General features: G+C 57.0%; 1 protein-coding gene and 1 pseudogene across 1 annotated transcript in view; one reads left to right on the top strand and one right to left on the bottom strand.

Annotated features, from left to right (window-relative positions):
• The window catches only part of TBCD (tubulin folding cofactor D), a 134,955-nt gene that overhangs the window by 12,776 nt on the left and 99,492 nt on the right, over window positions 1-22,687 (bottom strand). Inside the window, exons 23-31 of the mRNA XM_074319596.1 lie at window positions 17,687-17,718; window positions 10,279-10,341; window positions 9,403-9,479; window positions 7,906-7,987; window positions 5,577-5,695; window positions 4,552-4,643; window positions 3,705-3,845; window positions 618-701; window positions 33-200 (exon numbers count right to left, since the gene is read on the bottom strand). Of these exons, the coding sequence (XP_074175697.1) occupies window positions 33-200; window positions 618-701; window positions 3,705-3,845; window positions 4,552-4,643; window positions 5,577-5,695; window positions 7,906-7,987; window positions 9,403-9,479; window positions 10,279-10,341; window positions 17,687-17,718 (858 nt within the window). The remainder of the gene's footprint in view (window positions 1-32; window positions 201-617; window positions 702-3,704; window positions 3,846-4,551; window positions 4,644-5,576; window positions 5,696-7,905; window positions 7,988-9,402; window positions 9,480-10,278; window positions 10,342-17,686; window positions 17,719-22,687) is intronic.
• Window positions 17,949-18,121, top strand: LOC141568954 (thymosin beta-10-like; annotated as a pseudogene).

Here is a 22,687-nt window from a genome sequence, read left to right as displayed (position 1 = left end):
GCAGGGAGGCGGGGACCCCAGACGCTCCGTACCTGGGAAAGAGCTTTTCCAGTTCTCCCCGGTGGGGTACGTGGGGGACGATGGGGCCGGCGGGGCCGGTGGCGTGCAGCAGCGTCATGAACACGTGGGCGGCGTGCGCGCGGAACCGGTCGATCTTCTCACTTGCCTGCTGGGCCAGGCAGCACATGACCCGCTCGCAGCTGCAAACCCGGAGTCTGGCATGAGCGCAACTGCACACGGGCACCCAGGGGGCACACGTGGCCAAGGGCTGCAGGGCGGGCCCGGCCCAGAGCCTACACACAGGGCTAGGTACAAGCAGTGAGGGCACATGGGGCTCTGGGTGGGCAACCAGGGGCGAGCGGGCACAGGCTGGGGGCAGAGCAGGGAGGGGTGAGAAGGGGGCACGAGGAGGACTCAGGCAGGACGAAGGGAAGCACGGGGTAAGGGGAGGGCGGGCTGTCCACAGGGACGGCCTGGCCTGGGCGGGAGCAGGTGCTGAGGCATAGGGGCCCGAAGCTGCTCAGTGGGCCTTGCCCTGGCCTGGCCCTGGGCCGTGGGCCGGATGCAGGGACAGGGCAGAGTCTCTGCACACGGGGTGGGGGCAGCCAAACACTCACGTGGAGGGCGCGATCAGCTCTGGCTGCTCCCTTCCCAGCAGAAGCGTCAGGTCCATCAGACTGGTCATGGCGGCTTCGCGGACCCTGCGGGGAGAGGGCATGGGTGAGGAGACCGAGTCCCAGGAAGAGGTGACCTGTCAGCTGCATGCGGGAAGGGCGGCTCCGATGCCCTCAGCCCACGGCGAGCTCTGGAGACTGAAGTTCGCACTTGGGTGGGAAGCGTCTGCGGAACTGCACGGGCAGCTGCTGGCTGTTCCTTCAGCAGTTTTCTCACGGTACCTCTGACAAGGACACCTGAGGACAGACAGCCAGGTCCCACCAAACTGTCACAAGGGCAGGCAGAGACCTCTGATTTTCCCACAAGCCTTTAAATGCAAAAGATAGCCACTCCGCAGAGCTGTCTCGGGGCTTCTGCTTTCCGCGGGCGGATGCACGCAGAGCAGCTTGCACTCCTGCCACCCAAGTGCTTCGCACACCAGACCACGGCCGCTCTGTCTGCTCTAAACCAACTTGCCCACAGCAGCTCACATGGAAGGAAACCACGTCACACAATCAGAGAAGCAGAGCCCACACATGACTGGCCTAACTCGAGGGAAAGCAAAACATACCCATTTCAGACTTGGGACAACACGCACGCAAGCTGGGCACCAGAGCCCCACGTCCCCAGGGCCATCAGGTCCCCCAGGCCTAGGGCACCCACCCTCTGCCAAGGAGGGGACGCCACGTAAAGGAGAGGCGGCCTGTGTGCTGGGGTCTGAGAGGCTGGGCGCACGCACAGGCCACGGCACATGGGAGGCCTGGCAGGTGATACGCTGAGTGTAGGCGCGAGGTGGACACAGCCCAGGGGCTGATGGGAGCGGGACGGCCATCTGGGGCACCGGGGCACAGGCAGAGTGTGTGAGGACAGAGGACAATGCTCCCTGTGGACCCCTCTCTGTGGGCACAGCACTCAAGGGAAAGGCCGGCGGGGTGGGGAGGGACACAGGGCCCCCTGCACACCCCCCACACCCCTCAGACCCTTGCCGCTCCTAGCTGGTCAGCGCAGGCTGGGGGCCCAGAATCCCGGAAGCCAGCAGCTGGGGGGACACTCGTGCAGGAGGAAGGAGCTGACGCGCTCTGAGTGCACTCGGTGACCTGCCCACACAGCACGGGCCTGGCGCAAGGAAAGTGAACACGCTGCAAAGAACCCACACAACCCAAACCGCTGCAAGTGTGAACACACAATTTCTGAACTTAGTTAAAAACTAAAAGGAATGGTAATAAAAAAAGACCAAGTGCTAAAATGAGAGAGATGACGAGCAACAGACCCTCGGGTAACAGATAATAAAACAAAATAAGCACGAGGGACACGATGAAGAGAGAAAAAGGTGGGAAACCATGAAAAGGATGGACACTTCCTACAGAGAATCTCTGAAAAGGACTATTCTCTGAAACGAATTCACAGGCGGGACTGCACGGCTTGAGGACGGCCACTGCACACGTGCCTGCACCTCTGGGGTTGAGGGTGGCCCTCGGTGCCTCCTCCGTTTCATTTGTCGCTCGGAGGCAGCCCCAGCGGGGCTGAGAAAGTGCAAACCCACTGGCCTCTGTCTCGAGCTGTGAGGAGGACTCTGGGACGACCAGGGCCACTGAGAGTGAAGGGGTCCCTTAGAGGGGTGCGCCCGAGGAGGGGCCCCCACGTCTGTGCCGGCCCAGGCCCGCTGAGCCGAACATGAGCGGCCGCCTGCGAGAAAGCCGTCAGCAGCCCTGGAAGAAAGGAGACCACTTGCCCAGCAGACCCCTCCGAAAACAAACGCCACACAGACCCAGGTCAGTGACCGCACTACAGGGCAGACCTGCCCCACAGCAGACGGCGCTGCAGGCTGTGTTGTCCCAAGCAGCTTGGTCTCATTGAGGACTCAGGGCCGGGAGGACACGGGTTCCTGAGAGACCCAGAGGGGCTCTGCCTGCGTCTACCCAGACACGTGCCAGGTCACGAGGCCCGGCGGGCAGTGCACCGGACACCACCCGGGAAGGAGCAGAAGGAAAGGGAAGCAGCCAGGGAGGTGAGGCTAGAGTAGGCAGACAGGCCAGCAGACACAGAACGGGGACGACCCAAGCGGAAAGGCTGTTAACGAAAAATACAAAATGAAAATTTTACTGAACGATGTGGGGATGATAAAGGCAAGAGCCAGTGAACTTGAACATAAATTAACAGGATTTACAGAAATGAAGAGCTTCAGGACGTGGGACAGCACGACAAGGTCTACCTGTGGGTGACGGGATATCCAGAACGAGATAATGGGGCACAAGACATATTTAAAGAAACAACGGCAGAACCTGGCCAAATGGGGAATGATGTGTTCATTTCTTTTTAAGCTTTAGCACGAAGCTTAACTTTTCTGCATGATCATGAAAAAATGAGCTATTTCTATTCCATGGCCGCGACACGTTACCCAGGTGGCGCATCTCCTGAGAGAAAACACCAGGACACGTGACAGAGCTTGTGACATGACCCAAGAGCTAGCACCTCTCGGCTCTGCCACAGGCACCTGTGCACTGACAGCGAACACAAGTGGTTTGAGACCCTGGAAAGAACACGGCTGCCCACAGCAGAGTGAAAGGAAAACAGGATCGGGAGCCGGCCTCCACCCGCGCAGCTGACGAGGCATCAGGAAACCTCCTCCCCCGTCTGCACTTCACGTCGTTTCCCACCAGCCGGGCAGCAGCCCCCACCTCTGCTCTTGTCCCCCCACCCCAGGGTGGCTGGGGTCCTCCTTGCTCTAAACGGCCGAGCAGCAGACTGTTCGTAAGAACTTTACTAAATAAAAGCTGGAGATGAGGTGGATGGGTCCTAGCAGCACAGGCCAGGGAGTGAGTTTTCTTCCGCAGAGACCAGCACGCACACGAGAGCCCGGCCCACGGCAAGTGCTGCTGTCCTCAGACTGGAGGGCACAGGAAGACGGCGGGCGGGAGCCTGACCAGCCCGAAGCAACACTGGACATGGGGCTGTGGGCAGCACACGAAACACTACTGCTAACCTGCTGACACTCGCTGAGAAAGACGCAGAGGAAGACAGGCCGTGGGGACAAATAGGACACGACTTACCACGCACCCACGTCCCCCCGACTGTCGGTGCTGTAGTCGCTCAGCCCGCCCAGCAGCGTGCAGTAAACCTGGCCAACGTTCTCTCTGCACACGACCTCGTCTGGGGTCCCTTCTGCACTCACACCGACGGTCTGGCAAACGCTGAAACGAAAAATGGGAAACAGAAATGTCTGCGTGTCCCGTCCAATCTTTCCCGCGTATCACATCACTCGGGCCTGATGGGTTCTTCCCAACAGGAAACTCTCGGAACAAACGACGTCAGAGGCAGGTTCAGAATCCCAGAGTCCCCTCCGCGCGGATGTAAGGCTGAGTGATGTCTTCTCCTAAATCACATTTTCTGGTGTCTGTAGCCTGCAAGGTGCACAGGGAGCCCCTTGGTGGCTGTTCCCTCCTGGCAGAAAGGGGACAGCATGACATTAGTGCACAAGAGGGCACGTGGGCGCCACTGGGCTGGCCCTCTGACATGCTCTCTGTGCGGGAGATAAATAGGGTGCATCGACATGTGCGTGTCTGTGACCACAGCAGGCGAGCGGTCCCTTGGCACGCGTCCGGCCACCTCTTCTGGGTTGCCAAGCCCTGACGTGCTCTAGTTTCCGACAGTGAAGACGTGATCACACTGTGGGTTTAATGCTCGTTATAATTAAGACAGAACTGTTAACAAGCCGCTGTGACTTGGAAATGCTGACAATCTCCTAAAAGAGAAACTAGAAAAAGCAAAACAATAATGTCTGCCTCGCAGCAGATGCGTCCGTGAGACTGGGCTTCTAACAAATGGACATGAACGCTGCCTCCTGCTGGGTCGCTGGCTCTGAGAGCAGTGACGCTGGGGCCAGTCAGTGGGACTCACCTAGCGATGGCCTTCACAGCATCCCGCCGGGACTCAGCAAAACTCATGTCCTTGGGGGAGACGTGGGCAACGGCTCTCAAACCTGCCAGAACCTGAAAAGCAATGGCCATCATCAACACACCGTCAGCCATGAGACCAACGTCCTCATCACTCATGTGGGGACATGGCCCTGCTGCTGGGCTGCCCCCGGTGAGCCCTGCAACAAGCCCCACGTGACTGGAGGCTGCCAGGTGGGAAGGACACCCAGGGCATCTCAGCCCTGCCGCATGCTGGGACCCGGGGGCCCAGGTAACCTCCGCAGGTGGGGCCTCCTGCGCCTGTTGCCCCCTTCCTGTCCCATTGCTTAGAGCTGGAATATGACACATGCAGTGGCTAAATCTGTTACTTTGTAAGGGACGGCTCAATTGTAAATGCCAGGTGTTCCAATGGATAAACCACAGGGTGAGAGTTTTACACGATCTGTCCCATTGGCTCGTGAGTCCATCTGGTGTATTAGGCCCCAAGGTGTCCCGGGCAGGGGGAAGGTGACAAGGGTGAGGGGACACGTGCCCCGTGTCCCTGAGAGGCAGGACCTTCCTCAGGCTGTCACAGAAACACAGAGCCACATGCGCATGCCCTGACCCTGGGTGCTGAGGAGGAAGGGCAGCCCTCAGAGGTGGCCTCTGTGACAGCCCTCAGGGAGCAGACATGCCTCCGAGGAGCAATTCCTGGGGCAGGAGGGACATTTGGGGCAAGGCCTCTGCACCTCAGCTGTGGCCATGGGAGGGCCAGCATTTCCAGGTGAGGCGGGAGCAGTTTCAACATCAAACCAGAATCCAGCCTTGCCAGGTTTTCCTTTCATACAAGAACACTACCAGCCTCTAAAACACCACCCTCTCCGTCATCCCATCCCTTTTCATGGCCATGTGAGCCAGTTTTCAGGAATCCCTTCTCAACCACAAACACGGGACTGGTTAACGGTGCACGCCTCGTGTGTGGGTCCCAAACGTGCCACCCAAACCTCATCCCGCTCAGGTCATCCTCACCTGCCGAAGCTCGCCTTTCAGCAGGAAGCCTGGAAGGGCACCCAAGGCCAGCGAGAAGCCACAGCGTGTCATCTCCTCTGCGCTCTGAAGTTCGGCGAGGTACTGCTTTACCAGGCTCTCTGAAAAGCAGCGAGAAGGTAACCACGCCGTCCACGTCACAGCACACAGTTTATGTACATTTCGGAAAAAGCAAAGCAGCATCGGGGGGGGGGGGGCGGGGAGAGAGAGAGAGAGAGAGAGAGAGAGAGGAACCACGTCAGGCTTTGGCAGCAGGTGTATTTGCAAAGTGGAATAAATCCAAAGAGGCACAAGGAAAGCACTGAGGTTTTCCTGAGCAGTGACTTCACTCTCAGGAAAATGAATCCAAGAGGGTTTCCAGAGTGTGCCCCACAATCTTTGCTCCCATTTTTTGTTCACTAACACCACCAGTGCTTGCTGTGGAGACGATGGCTTCCTCCCTCAGAACGAGAGCAAACGCAGCTCCCGGCCGACCCCAGGCCAGCCTGAGAGCTCAGCACTGTGAAGCAGACGCTCCTGGGGAAAGTAAGGCATCGGGACCTGGAAGGGTAACTGACTGGAACAGAGGCTGTGAGGGGACCAACAGCAAGGGCCCGGAAGGCTAAGGGCAGGATGAAGGACGCTTGGGGGACGAGGACGAGCCAGGTCTGTGCTTCAGAATGCCGCTGGGAAGAGGGGAGCAGACCATCGCGTTGTCCCACCCGCTGCCCCCCAGACTCGTGTTGTCACGGCTTCAATGTCAACAAAGCACAACTCATGTGATGTGCTCCTTACGTCCTCGTACTAGGACAGAGAGGGCACCAGACTCGTGTACTAGGACAGAGAGGGCACCAGACTCGTGTACTAGGACAGAGAGAGCACCGGACTCATGCACTAGGACAGAGAGGGCACCAGACTCGTGTACTAGGACAGAGAGGGCACCAGACTCGTGTACTAGGACAGAGAGAGAGCACCGGACTCGTGTACTAGGACAGAGAGACAGCACCGGGCTCGTGTACAGACGCTGAAGTGACGTCTCTGGAGGAATTCCCAAAGCACAGGCACCTCCCTTCCTCTTTGCGACTCACTTGACCTTCGAGGGTTAATTTCAGAATATCCCTTCTTTTTATATTCAGACGGCTGTGACTGGTACTCGGCTCAGGCAGAAAGTAAAACATGACTTGTCCCATTTTTAAAACAGACTAAATACAAACCAACGGTACTGTCTCTAAGGACCCGGCTTGTGGTGAGGGGACACAGGGAAGCTCATTTTGGAAGGTCTGTCAGAGAATCAAATTACAAAACACTTTTGTATTTTGGAAAAGATCATGGAAAGGAGATTAGACTACTGCATGCGTGATTTTTATACACTTAAATAATTTAAACCAGTGTTTCACATACTTCTGAAGTAACTGTCATGCATGTTGTATAAAACAACAGAAAAGAGAATGCTACAGGGCAACATAATATGCGAATGTGAAGCTTCTGAAAATAAACACAATCCTCGTGAAGGAGAGCCTGCAAACAGTCACATGTCTGGCAATCTCCGCAGGGCTGGCTCCGGGAAACCCCCCGTGCAGAGGCCGCGACACAGCCACTGTCCTGGTAAAGAGGGGAGAGCACGACATTTCTGCTTGTGGCGGCTGCGCACCAGAGAGGTGGTGCCTCGTGCGCATGGAAACTCTAGAAACACATTTTACCACAAAATGTTTAAGTCACTGACGCGTCCCTGATGGGAACAAAGGCTGCGAGGAGAGAGCGTGTGATGAGGCGGACGTGGCCGGACACAGACGCAGACAGTTCTGCGCTGACCACTGAGGACACAGGCCACCACCACACTGACCACGGAGGAGCTGCAGGACACATGTGGGACAAAGGAACAAAGTGGACAGACAGACGAGAAGGGATCACAAGGTGGGACACAGGTCGGCAGAGAAGGCACGTGTAACAGGGGCCTCCAGAGCAGACCTCGGGGACAAGTGCACTTAAAAGCATAATGTGAGCAAATGCGGCTGAAGTAGGAGCTGACTACACGTGACAGGGACGCGTGTCCCAGGGAAGGTTGACACGGTAAAGCCAACACCGAGATTCGTCCTGGAGAAACGACTTGTTCAGAGAGAGACCCCTCTGGGCATCTGTGCCCAATGGGTAGAGGGGAGACTGGGGCAGGCCCAGGAGGCCTCGGGACCCTCGTGGTCCGCAATGCACACCTTAGCCCTGCCGACCGCCCAGCTCAGGCCCGAGTCCACACTGCAGCGGGAAGGATCGCAAACCCAAGCCCTCCAGGCCCCGAGACCCCCAGGGCCTGAGGCCGAGCACGGCCGCCACTCACCCTGCCCAGCGGGGTCCACCTGGCCGGGCTCCTTCGTGTAGTACTCGCTGCAGAGGGCGGCCAGGGCCGAGATGGCCGTGTCCTAGAACAAAGCAGGACATGAGTGGCCTGCAGCCATCGGGCAGCTGGGCTGTCTGCAGTCAGGCCAGCGAGTAAAGACCAGAAACTGAGTGACATCACTGCAGCCTGCCAGTTTGCTTGTCATTGTGTCTGATACAGTTACAGCTTTAACATTCTTTGCAAATAATAAGCTGAACAGAAAACTTGACTATTTCTTCCATACAAATTCCATATCTTATAACGTGAACAGTGAATAACAAAATGGGCATTTTCTTCTTTCCCAGCAGAAATAATGAAGGAAAAAGTGTGCGTCACACACCCCAAAAGTAACGAGGGCAAGGGCTCCAGGCAAGCGTGTCAGCCTCATTTCGAGGCGACGGGGTCCGAGGGCTCCTCAGGCCCAACCCCACTGGCAAGCTGCCCAGGGCAGGGGGGAGGACAGCGCAGGAGGTGGCAGGGACACGCAGGTCCTCTCCTTGACACCCGCTGTCACAGGAGGCACCTGGGCTCAGGGACGCCTTTCAAAGTCACACAGCCAGCACAGGGCAGAGGCTGGATGTGAGCGTTCTGTCCCCAGATCAGGCAGCAAGGCCACCAGTGCAGCCCTGTTGGGGCCAGGCAGGTGGGGCCTCGGAAGGAGTATGACACTGAGCTGTCACTTGCCCATCGGAGCAGCAGGCCGCACGGATCAGGGGTGGGGTGAAGCAGGCGTGTTTACAAAGGAAGGTTTGGGCCTTGCTCCTGAGATACTCAGATGCAACAGGTAAAGCTGTCCTTTAATTCCACAGTGACAGTCACCTTACAAAAAGGAAACTGATGGAGTGTCCGACACCCGGCAGGGACGCTGAGGCACAGGAGGCGGGGGCTGCACAGGAGACCAGCGTGCCCTCTCAGCCTACACCCTCCACTTCAAAGCCGAGTCACATCTGTGCCCCAGCGACGACCACTGGGGGGAGGGGGGACCCTGCTGCTGCCCCAACGTTCGTTCACCTGTCCCTACACAGGACCACGTGGCACTTGGCCACGGGGACACTCAACTCTTGCTTGCTCGAAATGACCAATGTGACACGCACAGGAATGACTCGGCAAGAGCACGACACATGCAGCTTCCAACCCTAAAATCCCACCGCTCGACAGGGCAGCTCTGCTGACCAGTTACCCTTGACCTCTGGGAAAAACACTGAGAAGGTAAATACCTTAAACCAGAAAAAAACAGTCATAAGAAACTTACCTGTTCTGGCCAGCAATGGCTGAATTAGCTTCCCTGACTCAGTCACACAGACAACACCATCTACAAGTCCACATGTGATGACAGGACTACCAGTATCACGGCAGCACACACAAGAGACCCACAATACACAGTCCTTTCAAACAAACACTAAACATACGAATGACGCGCTGCGTGCGGTGCAGCCACCGGAAACCTGCTTGCCACACCTTGATCTGCTCCCGGGACTGACTCGACATAAGATGGAGATTTCTCAGAGTGTCATTTATCAGCCACTGCCAACCATCTGCCAAAGAAACAAAGAAACGCATTTATCCGTGTAAGAATGGATGAAGGTGAAAACAACAAACCTCTTCTACCTCCTCTGCTGAAGCAGACGGGGAAACACTGAGATGCACCCGGGCAGAATCTGCACTCTCCAGGCTGCACGCACTGTGGGGGCTCTCGACTTAAAGGGAGTCTCCTTTGGCTGCTGAGATGCTAGCACGTCTGGTGGGAAAATGTTTGCTCTTTGCCTACACCTGCAAGCTTCCTGCCGTGTTTTCCTGTCCCTGTCCCTCAGACGGCCCCACCACCCCCACCAATAAAAACCCGAATTCCAAGTCAGTTAGATCCAGAACTTGGCCGGAGCCTGTTCGGCTCCTTAAGTCACAGGCCGTGTGTGGGGACCCCAGGCCCCGTCACTGCCTCTCCACGGCTGTTCACATGGAGGAAAGGCCGTGTGCCCCACGGGGCCCCAGGACGGCTGCCCTCGCAGACCTGCCCCCGTGGCCGTGGCGCCGGGGCTGCACTCCCGGGGCGCTTGGGCTCCAGCCGGCTCGCAGTCTGGCGAGGCTGAGACGGGCCGCCCCCAGACAGGGCTCTGGGGAAGAAGCTCGAGCTGTCGGAGGACAAGGGGACAGCTGCCCGGGGCGGAAGGGGCGTGTGGTAGACACTTGTCATTTACAACAAGTTCCTGTCACGATTTTTCTGACATGGTGACACCACCATCCTCCATCCATCCTAACAGGTCCATTAGTACTTTCGATCTGAGGTTGTTGTGGCAGAAAATGCTACAGCGTGAGTCACTGAAGAACAGCACTTACCAAGCACGGCGTCCCCTCTGAAGGGCAATTTGGAAAGGGACAGCTTTTCTATTAAAACGCACACTAGGAAGAAAAAGGGTAAACGCAGTGTCATTTCTCCCCAAGCGCCCGCCACAGCACCAAGCCTGCCCCACACCTGGCCCGGCGACACTGGCAGCGCCAGGACCCACGCCCAGTGACTGGACCACAGGCCCTTCCAACAGCCCTGCCCAGTCGAGAGCTCAACGTGGCAGCTACAGGTTGGACGCCAGGGACGGCCCACATTTGGAGGACACGTGGGTGCAAGGACCACCACACCTTCGGTGCCTGCCTGTGGCAGCGCACAGGCACAGAGAAGTAAACTCACGTGGGTGGCAAGGCGGCCTCCCGTCATAGGGGAGCACCCAGGGTCACCCAGCGCATGCTGTCACGACAGAGAAGGTGACGCTTATTATCCTCAACAGGAGGTAAACTCCTGGCCTGTGAGCAATGCAGGTCGGGCTTTAAACCACTGCCACTCCCCTGGGCAGGAACGTGGCCCCAAATGACCAGGAGCTCAGACGGACCGGCCCGCCACACGGAGAACAGTGAGCAGGTCGGCCCAATGCAGCAGCACCTGAGCTTCCGTCCGTCGGGCAGCGTCACGCTGAGGCCCCGGCCATCTGGGATCCACCAGGAGGCACCGCGCACACAGAGCGAGCTGCCACCGCCGCCACACCACCTGGCCCCGAGGCCCAGTCCCCCCAGCACGCCACGTGGCCCGTGGCTAACATAGCCCTCCCCATATTTAGTGACTGAACCCCTGCTTGACACGGGTGCGTGAGGGGACCTGAATGTGAGCCCAAGTCACGTGACCGCAGACCTCTTACCGCAGCCAGGCCGCAGTGACAAGCCCCACTGTCAGAGCTGCAGCAACACAAGCTCCCTCCTTGCTCACACTGCATTTCTGTCCAACATGCGGCTGCAGGGGGGTGGGGGAGGCTGATCGCAGTCACTGAGGGACCCAAGCGTCTGGTGGCCGTCATCTGAAACGTTGCCAGGCCGAGGAAAGTGACATAGCCAGCTCGGGAGTGCTATGTGAGCACGGGACACTTCCGACTAAAAGTGACGCCCACTCCTGCTCACGTCTGCCGCCTCACTGCCCATGACAAGTGTGGTCCTGCCAGGCCGCGGGGGGTCTCGGGGGTAGGAGGCAGATGTCTGAACGGAACCCACAACACCACGGACCTGCACCCTGCTTTTCTCACCTCACAAACAACCAACGGCAGAGACCTCACAACTCTCACTGCAGGGTAACAGCCCCACAGAGGACAGGGACCTTCATTCACTGATGGCCTAACCTCGCCCTCCAGCTTTCTGTACTACAGACCAGGAGGCCACACACACCCCACCCGCCTGCCCAGCACCCCTCACACACTTCTGGGTGGGAGTGGGAACGGAGGCCGCACACATCTCTCCCTGGTGGAGACATCACCAGGTGGCAAGCGGAAAGCCTGTGACCACTCAGCGTCCAGAGAGCCTGTCACACCAGGGTGACTAAGCTGTGTCTGCAGCCACCCCAACAGAGGAAAACTGTCCCCTCGTGAAGCTCACAGCACTTCCCTGAGCACAGGTGAGGCTGAGCCCTGCCGGCAACTCGGAGGCCACCTGGGTTCGCACCAAGAACACACCAGCCTGGTCTGCACAGTTGCACAAGACGCTTTAAGGCCTGGAAAACCCAAGCCTCACTAATGCCCAGAATACCTGTCACGTTTGCCTGCGAGTGAACTGCAGAGTGTTCTGCGAAGGTGAAAACCAGCAGGTGAGAGGAAGCTCGGCGTCAGCAGCCACTTGGGAAATGCAGGTGAAACCCAGGGGACGCGTCACGATGCGCCCAGAAGGGCTGAAACGAACACCAGTTATAACACAAGTCTGGAAAAGGGTTTGGGGAAGCCGGGCCTCACACCGTCCGTGGGACGAAGGCAAACGGTGCAGACAACGCTGCTCACAGTTCGGCAGTTGCTACTAAATGAATCCTACACTCACTACGGGGCTTAGCAAAGGAACCCTCGGGCACTTCTGCCAGAGCGATGGGAAGGCAGGCTCACACAAAATCCTATGTGCAGACGCCTTTGGCAGCTTCATGCATAATGGCAAAGCTGGGCATCGGCCCAGATGGCCCTCAATGGGCGAATGGCTAAACAAACTGCCAAAACGAGACAATGGGATGAAGAGAACGACTGAGTAATACCAAGAATCTGGGGGCTCCTCGGGGCCGTTATCTACTCCGAGGATGAACACGACACTCTCCTCATGTAAGTAACACCCGGAAACGACAGGCCGTAGAGACAGACAGCCGCCTGGGGTGGCCGGGGACGGCGGGGTGCAGCACGAGGCCGGTCGCCATGGTGGGACAGCAGTTCTGTCGACTGAGCTGCTGCTGACACTCATCTAAGTGCAGCTGCATAAAACGAGATGCACGCATGCACGCGTACACATGTGAAAACTGGGGAAGTCTGCAGTGCGCATACGGCACCCACGTTAGTTTAGTGGCTATGACATTCCACTGGCACACAAGACGGCACCACTGGGGAAGCTGGTGTCCTCACTCCCCGACTTTCTGTGAGTTTACGCTTATTTCAATATAAAAGGTTCAAAAAGTAACGGACTAGGTAATCCAGACCAACCCAGCAGCTAGGGCGTTTACTAAAAGCTGGACAAAATTAAAAATGAACTCTGTGGAGCTACCGAGGAAGTAAAGGCCTGGGGGGTGGGGGTGCGGGCGAGCTGCTTCTCCCTGAGCAGCACTGGTGTCTCTGGAAGAGACGCTGGGGAATCTAGCAGGCGGCCCAGAGCGCCTAGGCCCTCGACAGGCTGTGGACGGACCTGGATCCAGAGGTGTGACGGGAACTGGGACACCCTTCCCAGTGAGCTCTGAATCTGAAGGACCGACCCCACCCTAGGAAATTCAGGTCACTGGCTGAAGCCCTCGAACCCTGACCTGGAGGATGGGCTCCTAGGCCACAGCCAGAGGCTTTGCCAGGCCTGTGTGGGGCGGGAAAGAGCCCCCGGCCCGGCTGCCTCTGTACCCTGGCACTGCCCACACCCAGCTCTCCATCAGCAGGCCGGCACGAGCACTACAAGATGGCTACAGATCTCAGACTGTGCTCCTCTGCTCAAAGGGGTAAGAGAGACGACGGAAAACGGACACGGGTATCAAAACTATAAAAATAAAAATTCCGAAAGACAAAAACACAGGAATTAAGAGCTCTGAAACTGGTCTCGTTCAAATGAACACACCTAAAACTGAGGATACGCTTTCTAAGCACGTAACGTAGAAACACGGAAGCAGCTAAGACAGAAAGGCAGCCTGATGACCTGAAGGGGTGACGTGGAGGAGACTGAGATGGGGGGTGGTGGTACTGAGACTAACACTGGACAGTGAGCTGCTTCACTTCTGGGAACTATTTATACTGAAACACCCGCATATGAAAAATAGTTCCCTCTAAAGGAAAAAAGCAAGAACGGGAAACCAACCTGAGTGCCTGCCTGTCAAAGGCTCAGTAGGGACCACGGGCGGGGCTTCTGACTGACCCCCTCCCCCCCAGGGCTAATAAAGCAGCAAAGCAGGAGGGGGCTGTGGCCTTGGCTGGGTGGTGGGGCAGGCGGAGCCAGGTCAACTCCTGACCTCACTTTTCCCCCTCCTCCTACTGGCTTGGCAGGGGCTCCCACTGACCCCACAGGCTGGAACCAGTGGCCCGAGAGCACAGCGCCCCATGCTCCTCCACTGTGCCCCTGGCAGACAGCCTCCCGCAGCAGAGAGCCCAGTGGGAAAGGAGGCATGTGCGTCTGCGGGAGGGGTGCTGGCAAGCAACCCACAGGGCCGCCCAACAGACCACAAACCAGAGTTATCCTTCAGGGCAACCCTCCCGCCCCCCAAGAATCTGGGGTGGGGTGAAAGCACCAAATCAGCAGTGCGGATGCTTTTCTTTCATCTTTAGACCAGCAGGTTTTCTGTCACTATTTCTTTGGCCTGGATGTGGGTGCAGCAGGGAGCTGAGGACGTGGGGTATGGCCAGCCCGCCTCGCGTCTTTCCAAATAGCATCACTGACAAGCAGCTAATAAATGAGAGAAGGCAAATCCTGCCCATCCACGTCTGCCCAAGTGGCAAACGCAGTGCTCCTGGCTGGGCACCACCGCTGTCCGGACGTCACCTGGTGTGGACTCCAGAAAACACCCTGACAGCAAACAGCCATGCTGGGAGGCACGGTTCTTTCTGCCGGTTACTTCCTGTCCACAGCAGAACTGCTCTGAGCTGCTGACGGTTGTGGGTGATGGAGTGGGGGTAACACTGGTCCACGGCGGCCCCTGCAGCCATGACAAGGCCAAACCGGCTCGCCTGCTGGCATATTAAGGCAGAACATACCGCGTGACCCGGGTTTCACGAGGCGAGCATCGTGAGAAAAAAACAATCACCTTGAAGGAACCCCTAAAACATCCAAGCAGCCAGGAGATGTCTAGTTCTGGTTATGAACCCTCTTTCTCTTCCCTCATTTCACAGGGGCAACAGCTCCTGTGCAGACTTACTGCTCAGACACCGACGACGACACGTGTAGACCCGGTCGGTGTTGGGACCCTGCGACTGGCGCTGCTCCCTGAGATTGGGGGGCCAGAGTGGACCCAAGAACACCCTATTCCCCACCACCAGCTGAGCCAAGTCCCCAGACCCAGAAATGGTGAGTGGGTGATGCTGGGGGCAGTGACGGGAGCCGTGTGAGTGGCTCGGCACCTGGCGGTGACAGTTCACATCCAAAATCACAGCGATCCTGGCCAGAGCCACCAGCACCACGGTCCCACATGTCAGCTGACAAGTCAGTTCACGCTCCCAGAGCTGACTTTCTGGCAAAGTCAAACCCCAGAACATGGAGGTGACAGGGAGGCAGGCCTCTCAGCGGAGCAGTCCCCATGGGCCAGGGAGGAGGCAACAGCTGCAGGCCCTAGGCAGGTCCCTTAGGTCTTGGGGGGAGGTGGGGCAGAATCCTGGCTGGGCCCCCGTCACTCAGAACCCCGCCCTCCGGTCCTCGGATGCGGCTTCCATTAGGAGCTGTCCCAGGAACTGATCAGGCTTCCCTTGAGCGAGTGGGTGTTGGAACCGTCTACAGAGCCTCTGCTTCCTCCTCACATGTGTGCAGACTCACCAAAAGCAACTCGGCTACTTGGAAGAGCCTTTGGGAACCCTGCGGCTTGCTCCACTGTGACAAGCCCCTGGGGACCTGAGGGGACTTCCCACCAACCCATCAGGGATTGAGAATCTGGGGCACAGCTTTCAGAATGGACTCAGGTTTGCAAGGAGCTTGGTTCAGCCTCTCCTGTTCCCTCCTCTCTGAGTTCCTTCCTCCCCATCGCAAAGTGCTCTGTCTCTGCGTCTGCGAGCTCCACGAGGGCAGCCAGGGTCTGTTTTGGGCCCCTCCCTGGAGCCCGTGCACAGTGGGGCCTCAACACGCGTGCTCTCCTCCCAGGAGCCCGTGCACAGTGGGGCCTCCACAGGCCTTGACTGAACGTACAAACGAGAAGCTTCACTGCAGTCATCTCAGCTTCCCACCCATTTCTCCCCCTCATCTCCCTTCCCTCCGCCGCTGCCCAGCAAGTGGCTTCAGAAGTTATTCTTGGCTACGCTTTCCTCTCACTGGTTGGTGGGACGCAGCTGGGGTTTACCCTGGTTTCCCAAAGCTCTTTGCATCACCGCTGTGCAGGCATGTGTGCATGCTCGCCCCCACACATGCACAGACAAGGCCTTTGCTCAGTCTCCTGTACCTCTGAGCCCAGCGCTATCCAATGAGCTCGTGAAACGGGACTGGCCTGCTAATGACTGTGCTTTTCAAACTGATCCAGGAGCCCCTGACTTCTTCCCACTTCCAGGTCGGGAGGTGTTCTCCTGTGTGGTCTGAGTCAGAGACGTGCCACTATCCTGGGGGACAGCCCCCGACCGGCCCTGCACCAGCACGGCCGTGGCCGGAAGTCCTGCTCACATACCCTCACTGCGCCTCAATCCTCAAGGCTGACTGCTCGCGCTCGGCCCTACCCAGGCTTTCCCCACGTGCTTCCTGCTCCCTGCACACTGCCCTCGCTCTGCCGTGGCCCCCAGGAGCCCAGCACACTTCAGTCTGGAACCTGACGCCCTCCCACTGGCCAGGACTGTGTCCTTCCCTGGGACACCACTTGCCACGCTGCTTCTCCTCTGGCAGGGGAATGACATGCCAGACCTGCGTGATGTCACGGCTGCCCTCTGGGGCCAGAGAACTGACTGGAGGACACATGGGCCCGATCAGAGCAGCGAGCAGTGCTGACGCTACGGGGTGGCTGGCGGGTCAGAGTCCAGCCTGGAGCTGCCTCCCGGCCTGCAGACCAGCCTGGGGTCTGAGCACAGAGTATTCTGCAAGCTCAGCGAGGCTGTCACTGCAGCCGTGCTGAGGATCTGCACACTCTCCACTCAAACTGGACGAGGCACACGCAGAATACGGCAGGCCGTTGTCAGGAAGATGATTTGGGCTAAGGAGACCACCCCCTGTCCAGGTTGGGTGGCCGCTGGCAGGCACGGACCTTCTTGGAGGGGCAAAGGGGACAGGGACAGTCCTGGGGCCCGACCTGGGTGGGGTAGGGGTGCACAGGAAGATCACAGAAGGAATGTACCGAAGGGTCTGGAGGGGAGGCCAGGGCTGCAGAGCGCTCAGAAGTGCAGGCTCATCTTGGCAAACACCGCCAGCCGGGCGGGCGGGGAAGGGCCACCCTGCAGCTCGGCATGCTGACAAGCAGATGTTATGCTGAGGTCACCCCCTGCCACAGCACTTGAGGGCACGTCTGTCACACTGGGGCTGTCACACTGGGGCTACTGACCCTCCCCCGCGCCCGCTCCTCTCCCTGGATGACACATGGCCAGGACTGCCTGGGTACCCACTTCATGTCCACCAGACAAGCCAGGTTTTCTAGGTTTAGCTGAAAAGGTGTCAGGAAACCTAGATATTTGCATGTTGGTATTATTTGAGTTTTCTGTCAACATTTACGTACAATTTGGTCTACAGTGAATTTAAATATTGCTGAAGCAGCTCAGGCAGCAACCTCGCCAGCCCTAACTTTATCGTCCCGCCGCTCGCCCACCCACCCCCGCTGCTGCGCCCCTGTGCTCACTACGACACAGCAACGTGACCAGGAGCTGGGAGCTAGAGCCTCCATGAACACACGGGGGGGGGCAGGGTCGGCGGGCCAGGCACCCCCAGCGCTAATTCTGACAGGGGAGCCGCCCTGCCACCTGTCACTGCAAAAGGACACGCTCAGCAAACTTAACAGTATTGACAGAATGAAGTGACGCCCTCAAGACTTTTTTGATTCCCTCCATGGCGAGAATAAAAGCCCGCAACCTGCAATCTGCAGCGTTCTGTCGCTCAGACCTACCTGCTTGTCTCATGAGCTCTCCTCCTAGGCCCCTGAAAATAAATGAAAACATTCAAGGTTAAAATCTCTTACTACATGAAAGAACATAAAACATCCTCACCAAGTAACAGATGTCATTTCAGGCTCGTGCCCCTGTGACTGCAAGTGGGGCTACTGTGTATGAGAAGAAACGAGAACAAGCTCTGCGGGCTCTCGCTGCAGCGACGGGAGTGGTGACCAGGAACCTCGGCGCAACGCGAAGGCCAGGGATCGTTTTAAGAAAATGGCAGACAAGCCCGACGTGGGGAAACCGCCAGCTTCAATAAGGCCAAACCGAAGAAGACGGAGACGCAGGAGAACACCCTGCCCACCGAAGAGACCACTGAGCAGGAGAAGTGGAGTGAACCTCCTCAAGAACCTGGAGGACCCCCCCCGCCGTCATCTCGGGGACTCTAGTCGTGATGTGGAGAAGGGACCACCTGCAAGGTGGACACGAGCGACAAGCTGCTCTGTGAACTCCCCAATCAGACTGCCGAATTCTCCGAATAAATAATGATTTATTTTCATTAATCGTACAAATAATAGAAAATTATTTGTACGATTAATAAAAATAAAACACACCTCGTGGCAAAAAAAGAAAAAAAAAAAGAAATAATGTTTTGCAACCACCCCCAGATATCGCGAGTCTTCACGGGTCACTCTGATTTTCAGTTTTCACTGGACACGATAATCCTTATGAATTAGGTATGAATTACATCATTCAGAACAAATTCCATACTCAGTTTGAGAATTTGGACGAATTCTACTTTACTTTGAGAAAACTAAAGGAATTTAAGACACAGAAAGGTATCGTTATGCAGCCCGAGGAAGCAACCCACAAATGTTCCACTATGAACCAACCCAGGGAGAAGTAATGGCTGCTGCTGGGCCTGTCTGGATGCAGAGTTAGTGTCTGAGGCTCTGGATACACAGTTCATGTTTGACCCTGACAAGAAGAAATTAGCCAGCGTGAGCCTAAGAAACACTCGATGAGAAGACAAAGTTGATTCATCAGACTTTGGCTTCTAGCCCCGTAGAGTAACGGAATGGAGGTTTGTGCTCCTGCCTTAAACAATTGAAAAACTGGATGAAATACATGGAACGAAGGTTCCAACGCTGGAAAACAGGCCTGGGAGGGGTAAGCGAGCCGGGCGCAGCCCCAGGACGCCTCAGGGCACAGCGGGCAGTGAAGCCCCACGGAGCCACCTGTCCAGGGAGCCCAGGAGGTTGAGGTGGGGGAGCGGTCAGCTGGAATTTGAGGAGCTGGGGCAACACAGGCGGCTCCGGGGCTCTCCAAGGTCCCCTTAAGCCAGGCTGATCGTGAGCTGCACACACAAGAAACTACCTGAGCCTGAGAGGAAAGAAACGCTTGGAAGGAGAAGGCAGGACACTCGCAGGCCCACGCAGGCTGGGCCGAGCCCCTACCCACCAGAGCAGTGTGGCTGACAATGAGCTTGTTCCAGACCTACCACGGGCCTCGAAAGGATCCAGTTCACCTCAACCAACCTAACAGCCACTGGAAGCAGCTGCCGGCACGGTTAGAAGGAATGTGACAAAACCCAACCCCCACTGACGAAAATCTCACCAAGCTTGGCATCCAACAGAGAATTACCAGGAAAACACAATGCACAGCTGCAAGAAACCCAGTCAGTACAACCAGACCCAGACGTGCCCACGACGACGGAGTCAGCACACGGGGCCATGAAGGAAGCTGCGGCTCTCCACGTGTCCCAGAAGGCAGGGGACAGGCAGGGATGAGAAAGACACAAATGCAACTTCAGAAAATAAATCACAAGTCTGAAAAGAAGAATTGCACTGAATGCAACAGCCGTGGGGGTAGAAACCCCCAATAATAAAAAGGGAGAGGTTTAAAAAGACCTTGCTCTAAAGAAATGCTCCAAGACTAAGGGGATCACATGAAAACGAGGAGCCTGTTCAAACAGGGTCCTGCGGGCCAAACAGGGGACACTTTGAGCAAGAAAGAGGAACAATGACGTGACTGGATTACAACATATTGGGGGGAAAGGACCCATGAGTCTGTAGGGCTGTTAGAAAGAGCAGGGTGCGTAAGAAGGAAAGGGGTTCTTTTTGCATCAAGCCCAGGTGATGAATGCAGGGAGAATAATGGGACCAGACACGCACCCTCTGACAAGTCCCAGAGTGACGCTGACGAAGGCACGGAGGGAGGCTCGGGAAGCTGGGCTTCACACATCTCCAAGCCCGAGGCCCCAGGTCACTCACTAGCTGGAAGGGGACACGCCTCTCACTGGCACATCTGACCTCCTGGAGGTCACCCCTGAACCCAGGAATCAAATCAGGGTCTCTTTAGGGGACCTCTGTGTGCAACACAAGTGGCCACATCAGCCATGCCATGGCTGGGCCAGGTCTAACCCTGGGACAAGCCAGCTCACCCAGAATGCAGAATGGCATTCAAGACAGCTGCCCTGAGCTCTTAAAACATCAGTATGTCGTGAAAACAAAAGGCGGGACTGAAGAATTATCAACACAGTGCACGAGCTTCTCAGCCCCGCTCAGCAGAAAGGCTTCCAAGGACATCCAGGGCCACCTGAGGAAGCTGAGTCCACACCGGCCCTCGGGGTGGAGGTGGCACCATGGGTGTGAAGAATCATGGGGTCCCTGCACCTCACTCAGACACGAAACAAACACCAGCCCACAACTTGCTTTCTGCCAAGAAAATAAATGATACACAAACAGACACACACTAGCAGAGATGAGGCAAATGGTCAAACGTTGGTAACTGATAAAGCTGGGGAAAGGGCCGGCTGGCTATACTGCTCTCACTTTGGTCAGGCCCATATTCATTCTTCACGATAAACGCTGCGGGGTAGAGGAAAGCAGTCCGTGCTCCATGCTCTCCAGGAGGACGCTTCAGAGACAGGATGCCATGCGAACACGGTTCCTAGTCACTGAGATCACTGAGGAAGCCAAGGGCCAGCCCCGCACAGCCACTGCTCGCGGGACGGGGCAGCCCTCACAGGACAGGCGCAAACCCCGGGGGCCTCCACGTGAGGGTCCCACACGCATCTCGCACTTCGCATTCCAAGACGCAGGCCGGGCCACACTCGACTCTGAGCAGCCACTCCCAGGTGACCCACTCACATTTAAGGTGAGTTAGACTTCTGTGCTGCAATCACAGCCTGGTCACCACTCCTGCAGGACGGCCTGACCTGCTGAGTGACACTCAGGAACTGGCATGTGGCCATCACGAGCAGGAAGGCCAACACTCACTCTAGTGGCACAGGCTATTTCGCTGAGGGCTTCCCATAGTGCCAGGCCCGCTGACGGGTCTGTTTTAGGGGGAACCGAGGCTGCGTCTGAAATCTCACCATAGATAGACTGTCCAGAAAAGGGGTTCTGAGGGAGGACGGGCACAGACTTTAAGGTCACCTTCAAGTATAAGCCGTGACTGAGGATGGCTCCCAGTGTGGGCGGAAAAGGGGCCACAGACTGAACCCGACAAACTCAGGGGAGGCCAGACTAGTGGGCCCTACAAACCCAGAGACCAAAGGAACCACAGGGTGGTCGGGACATAAACGTTCCTCACTAAAGCAGGTCATGGAGGTGGTCACGTCCTAGGCCTGTAGCTTCCTTGACGAAGGTCAGTCTTGACCGGAAGTGGCCTGCCTGCTGTCTTTCTGCATCTCAGATAATATACCTTTGCAAAGTCAGAGTAATTCTCTTTTCCAGACTCCTCAGGGCATGACACCAGGAACCCCTCATTGTTATCTGGTCCCCCACATACCATCTCTCTGTGCTGTAAATGTGCATTATTATCTACCCCGCACCCACCAATGTGAAAGAAGTATGTGTCTCTCCATCTTACTTTTTATCCAGTCCCAGAGATTTCCCCGCTTTGCTTTCTCCTGCCCCTTTAACCTCCCACCCATGGATTCCACGTGACCCCCTTAGTCTCCTCCTTTGACCCCAATGTAAAAAATAAACTGCAAAACTGCCGTTCTCAGGAGCATTTTCTCAATCCATTGAGATTTTGCTTCCCTGCAACTGCTGCCAGTTTGGCTCAAATAAACACAAAAATTATCCACAGGTTTGGACGTTTCTTACGGCAACACCAGCACGGGCAGTGGCCTCGGCAGTGGCCTTGGCCCGAGCCACTGTACAGGCTCCAGTCTTTCAGAAAAGCTAGAGGCGGAAGGAGGCCAAAACGAGACACGCTGAGCACGAAGGAGGAGAGGCTGGTATTCACGAGCCACGTTAAAAAGCCACTAAGAAAAATGAAAAGGTGAGCCACAGATGGGAGGAAATGCTGGCAAATTCTATGTCTACAAAGAGCTTGTATCCAGAATACAATGTAAAGGGCACTGACAACTCAGTAAGAAGACAGATCATGAGCGTTTTTAATAAAAAGATCTGGATAGTTACTTCATGGACGAAGACAGAAGAGATGCGAAGGCTGCCCGTCGCCAGGGAAATGCAGGCTAAGGGTCACGACGCCCCTCCACACCCAGGCCCGGAGCTGCTGGGCAGGAAGGTGGCCCAGCACCTGCAGGAAGGTCTGGCAGGTCTTAAAGCGACAGAAGCCGTGGGTGGGGCGCAGCAGGGCCATCCGGGCAGTCAGCCAGGAGGATGGGAAACGCTCGTCCACACCAAGACCTGGGTGCCAGCGTTCACAGCAGCTTGGTCCCAAAGAGCCACAAGCTGCGGCAGCCTCCATGCCATCACCTGGTGAGCACGCGCGGCAGCCGTCCCCACACGGCAGCACACCGCAGGACACGCGCCAACATGTCACACCAAGAGACAGAAGCCAGGCCCAAGACTTCAGAGTGGCCACCCACATGAAATCCAGAAAAGGTGGCGCTGCGCTGCGGTGACCGAGAGCAGAGCCCGGGCTGCAGGCGGGGGCGTGGGTGTGGGCGGGCCCCACCGGCTGCCTGATCGTGGCTGCAGCCCCTCAACCCTCTGCGGTCACCAGAGCCCATCAGTCTCCACACGTGGACCAGCAGG

Source organism: Rhinolophus sinicus, linkage group LG15, assembly GCF_036562045.2.
Source record: "Rhinolophus sinicus isolate RSC01 linkage group LG15, ASM3656204v1, whole genome shotgun sequence".
Lineage (NCBI taxonomy): Eukaryota > Metazoa > Chordata > Mammalia > Chiroptera > Rhinolophidae > Rhinolophus > Rhinolophus sinicus.
The sequence above is the reverse complement of the archived record's forward strand: the minus strand, read 5'-3'. Positions and strand labels throughout refer to the sequence as shown.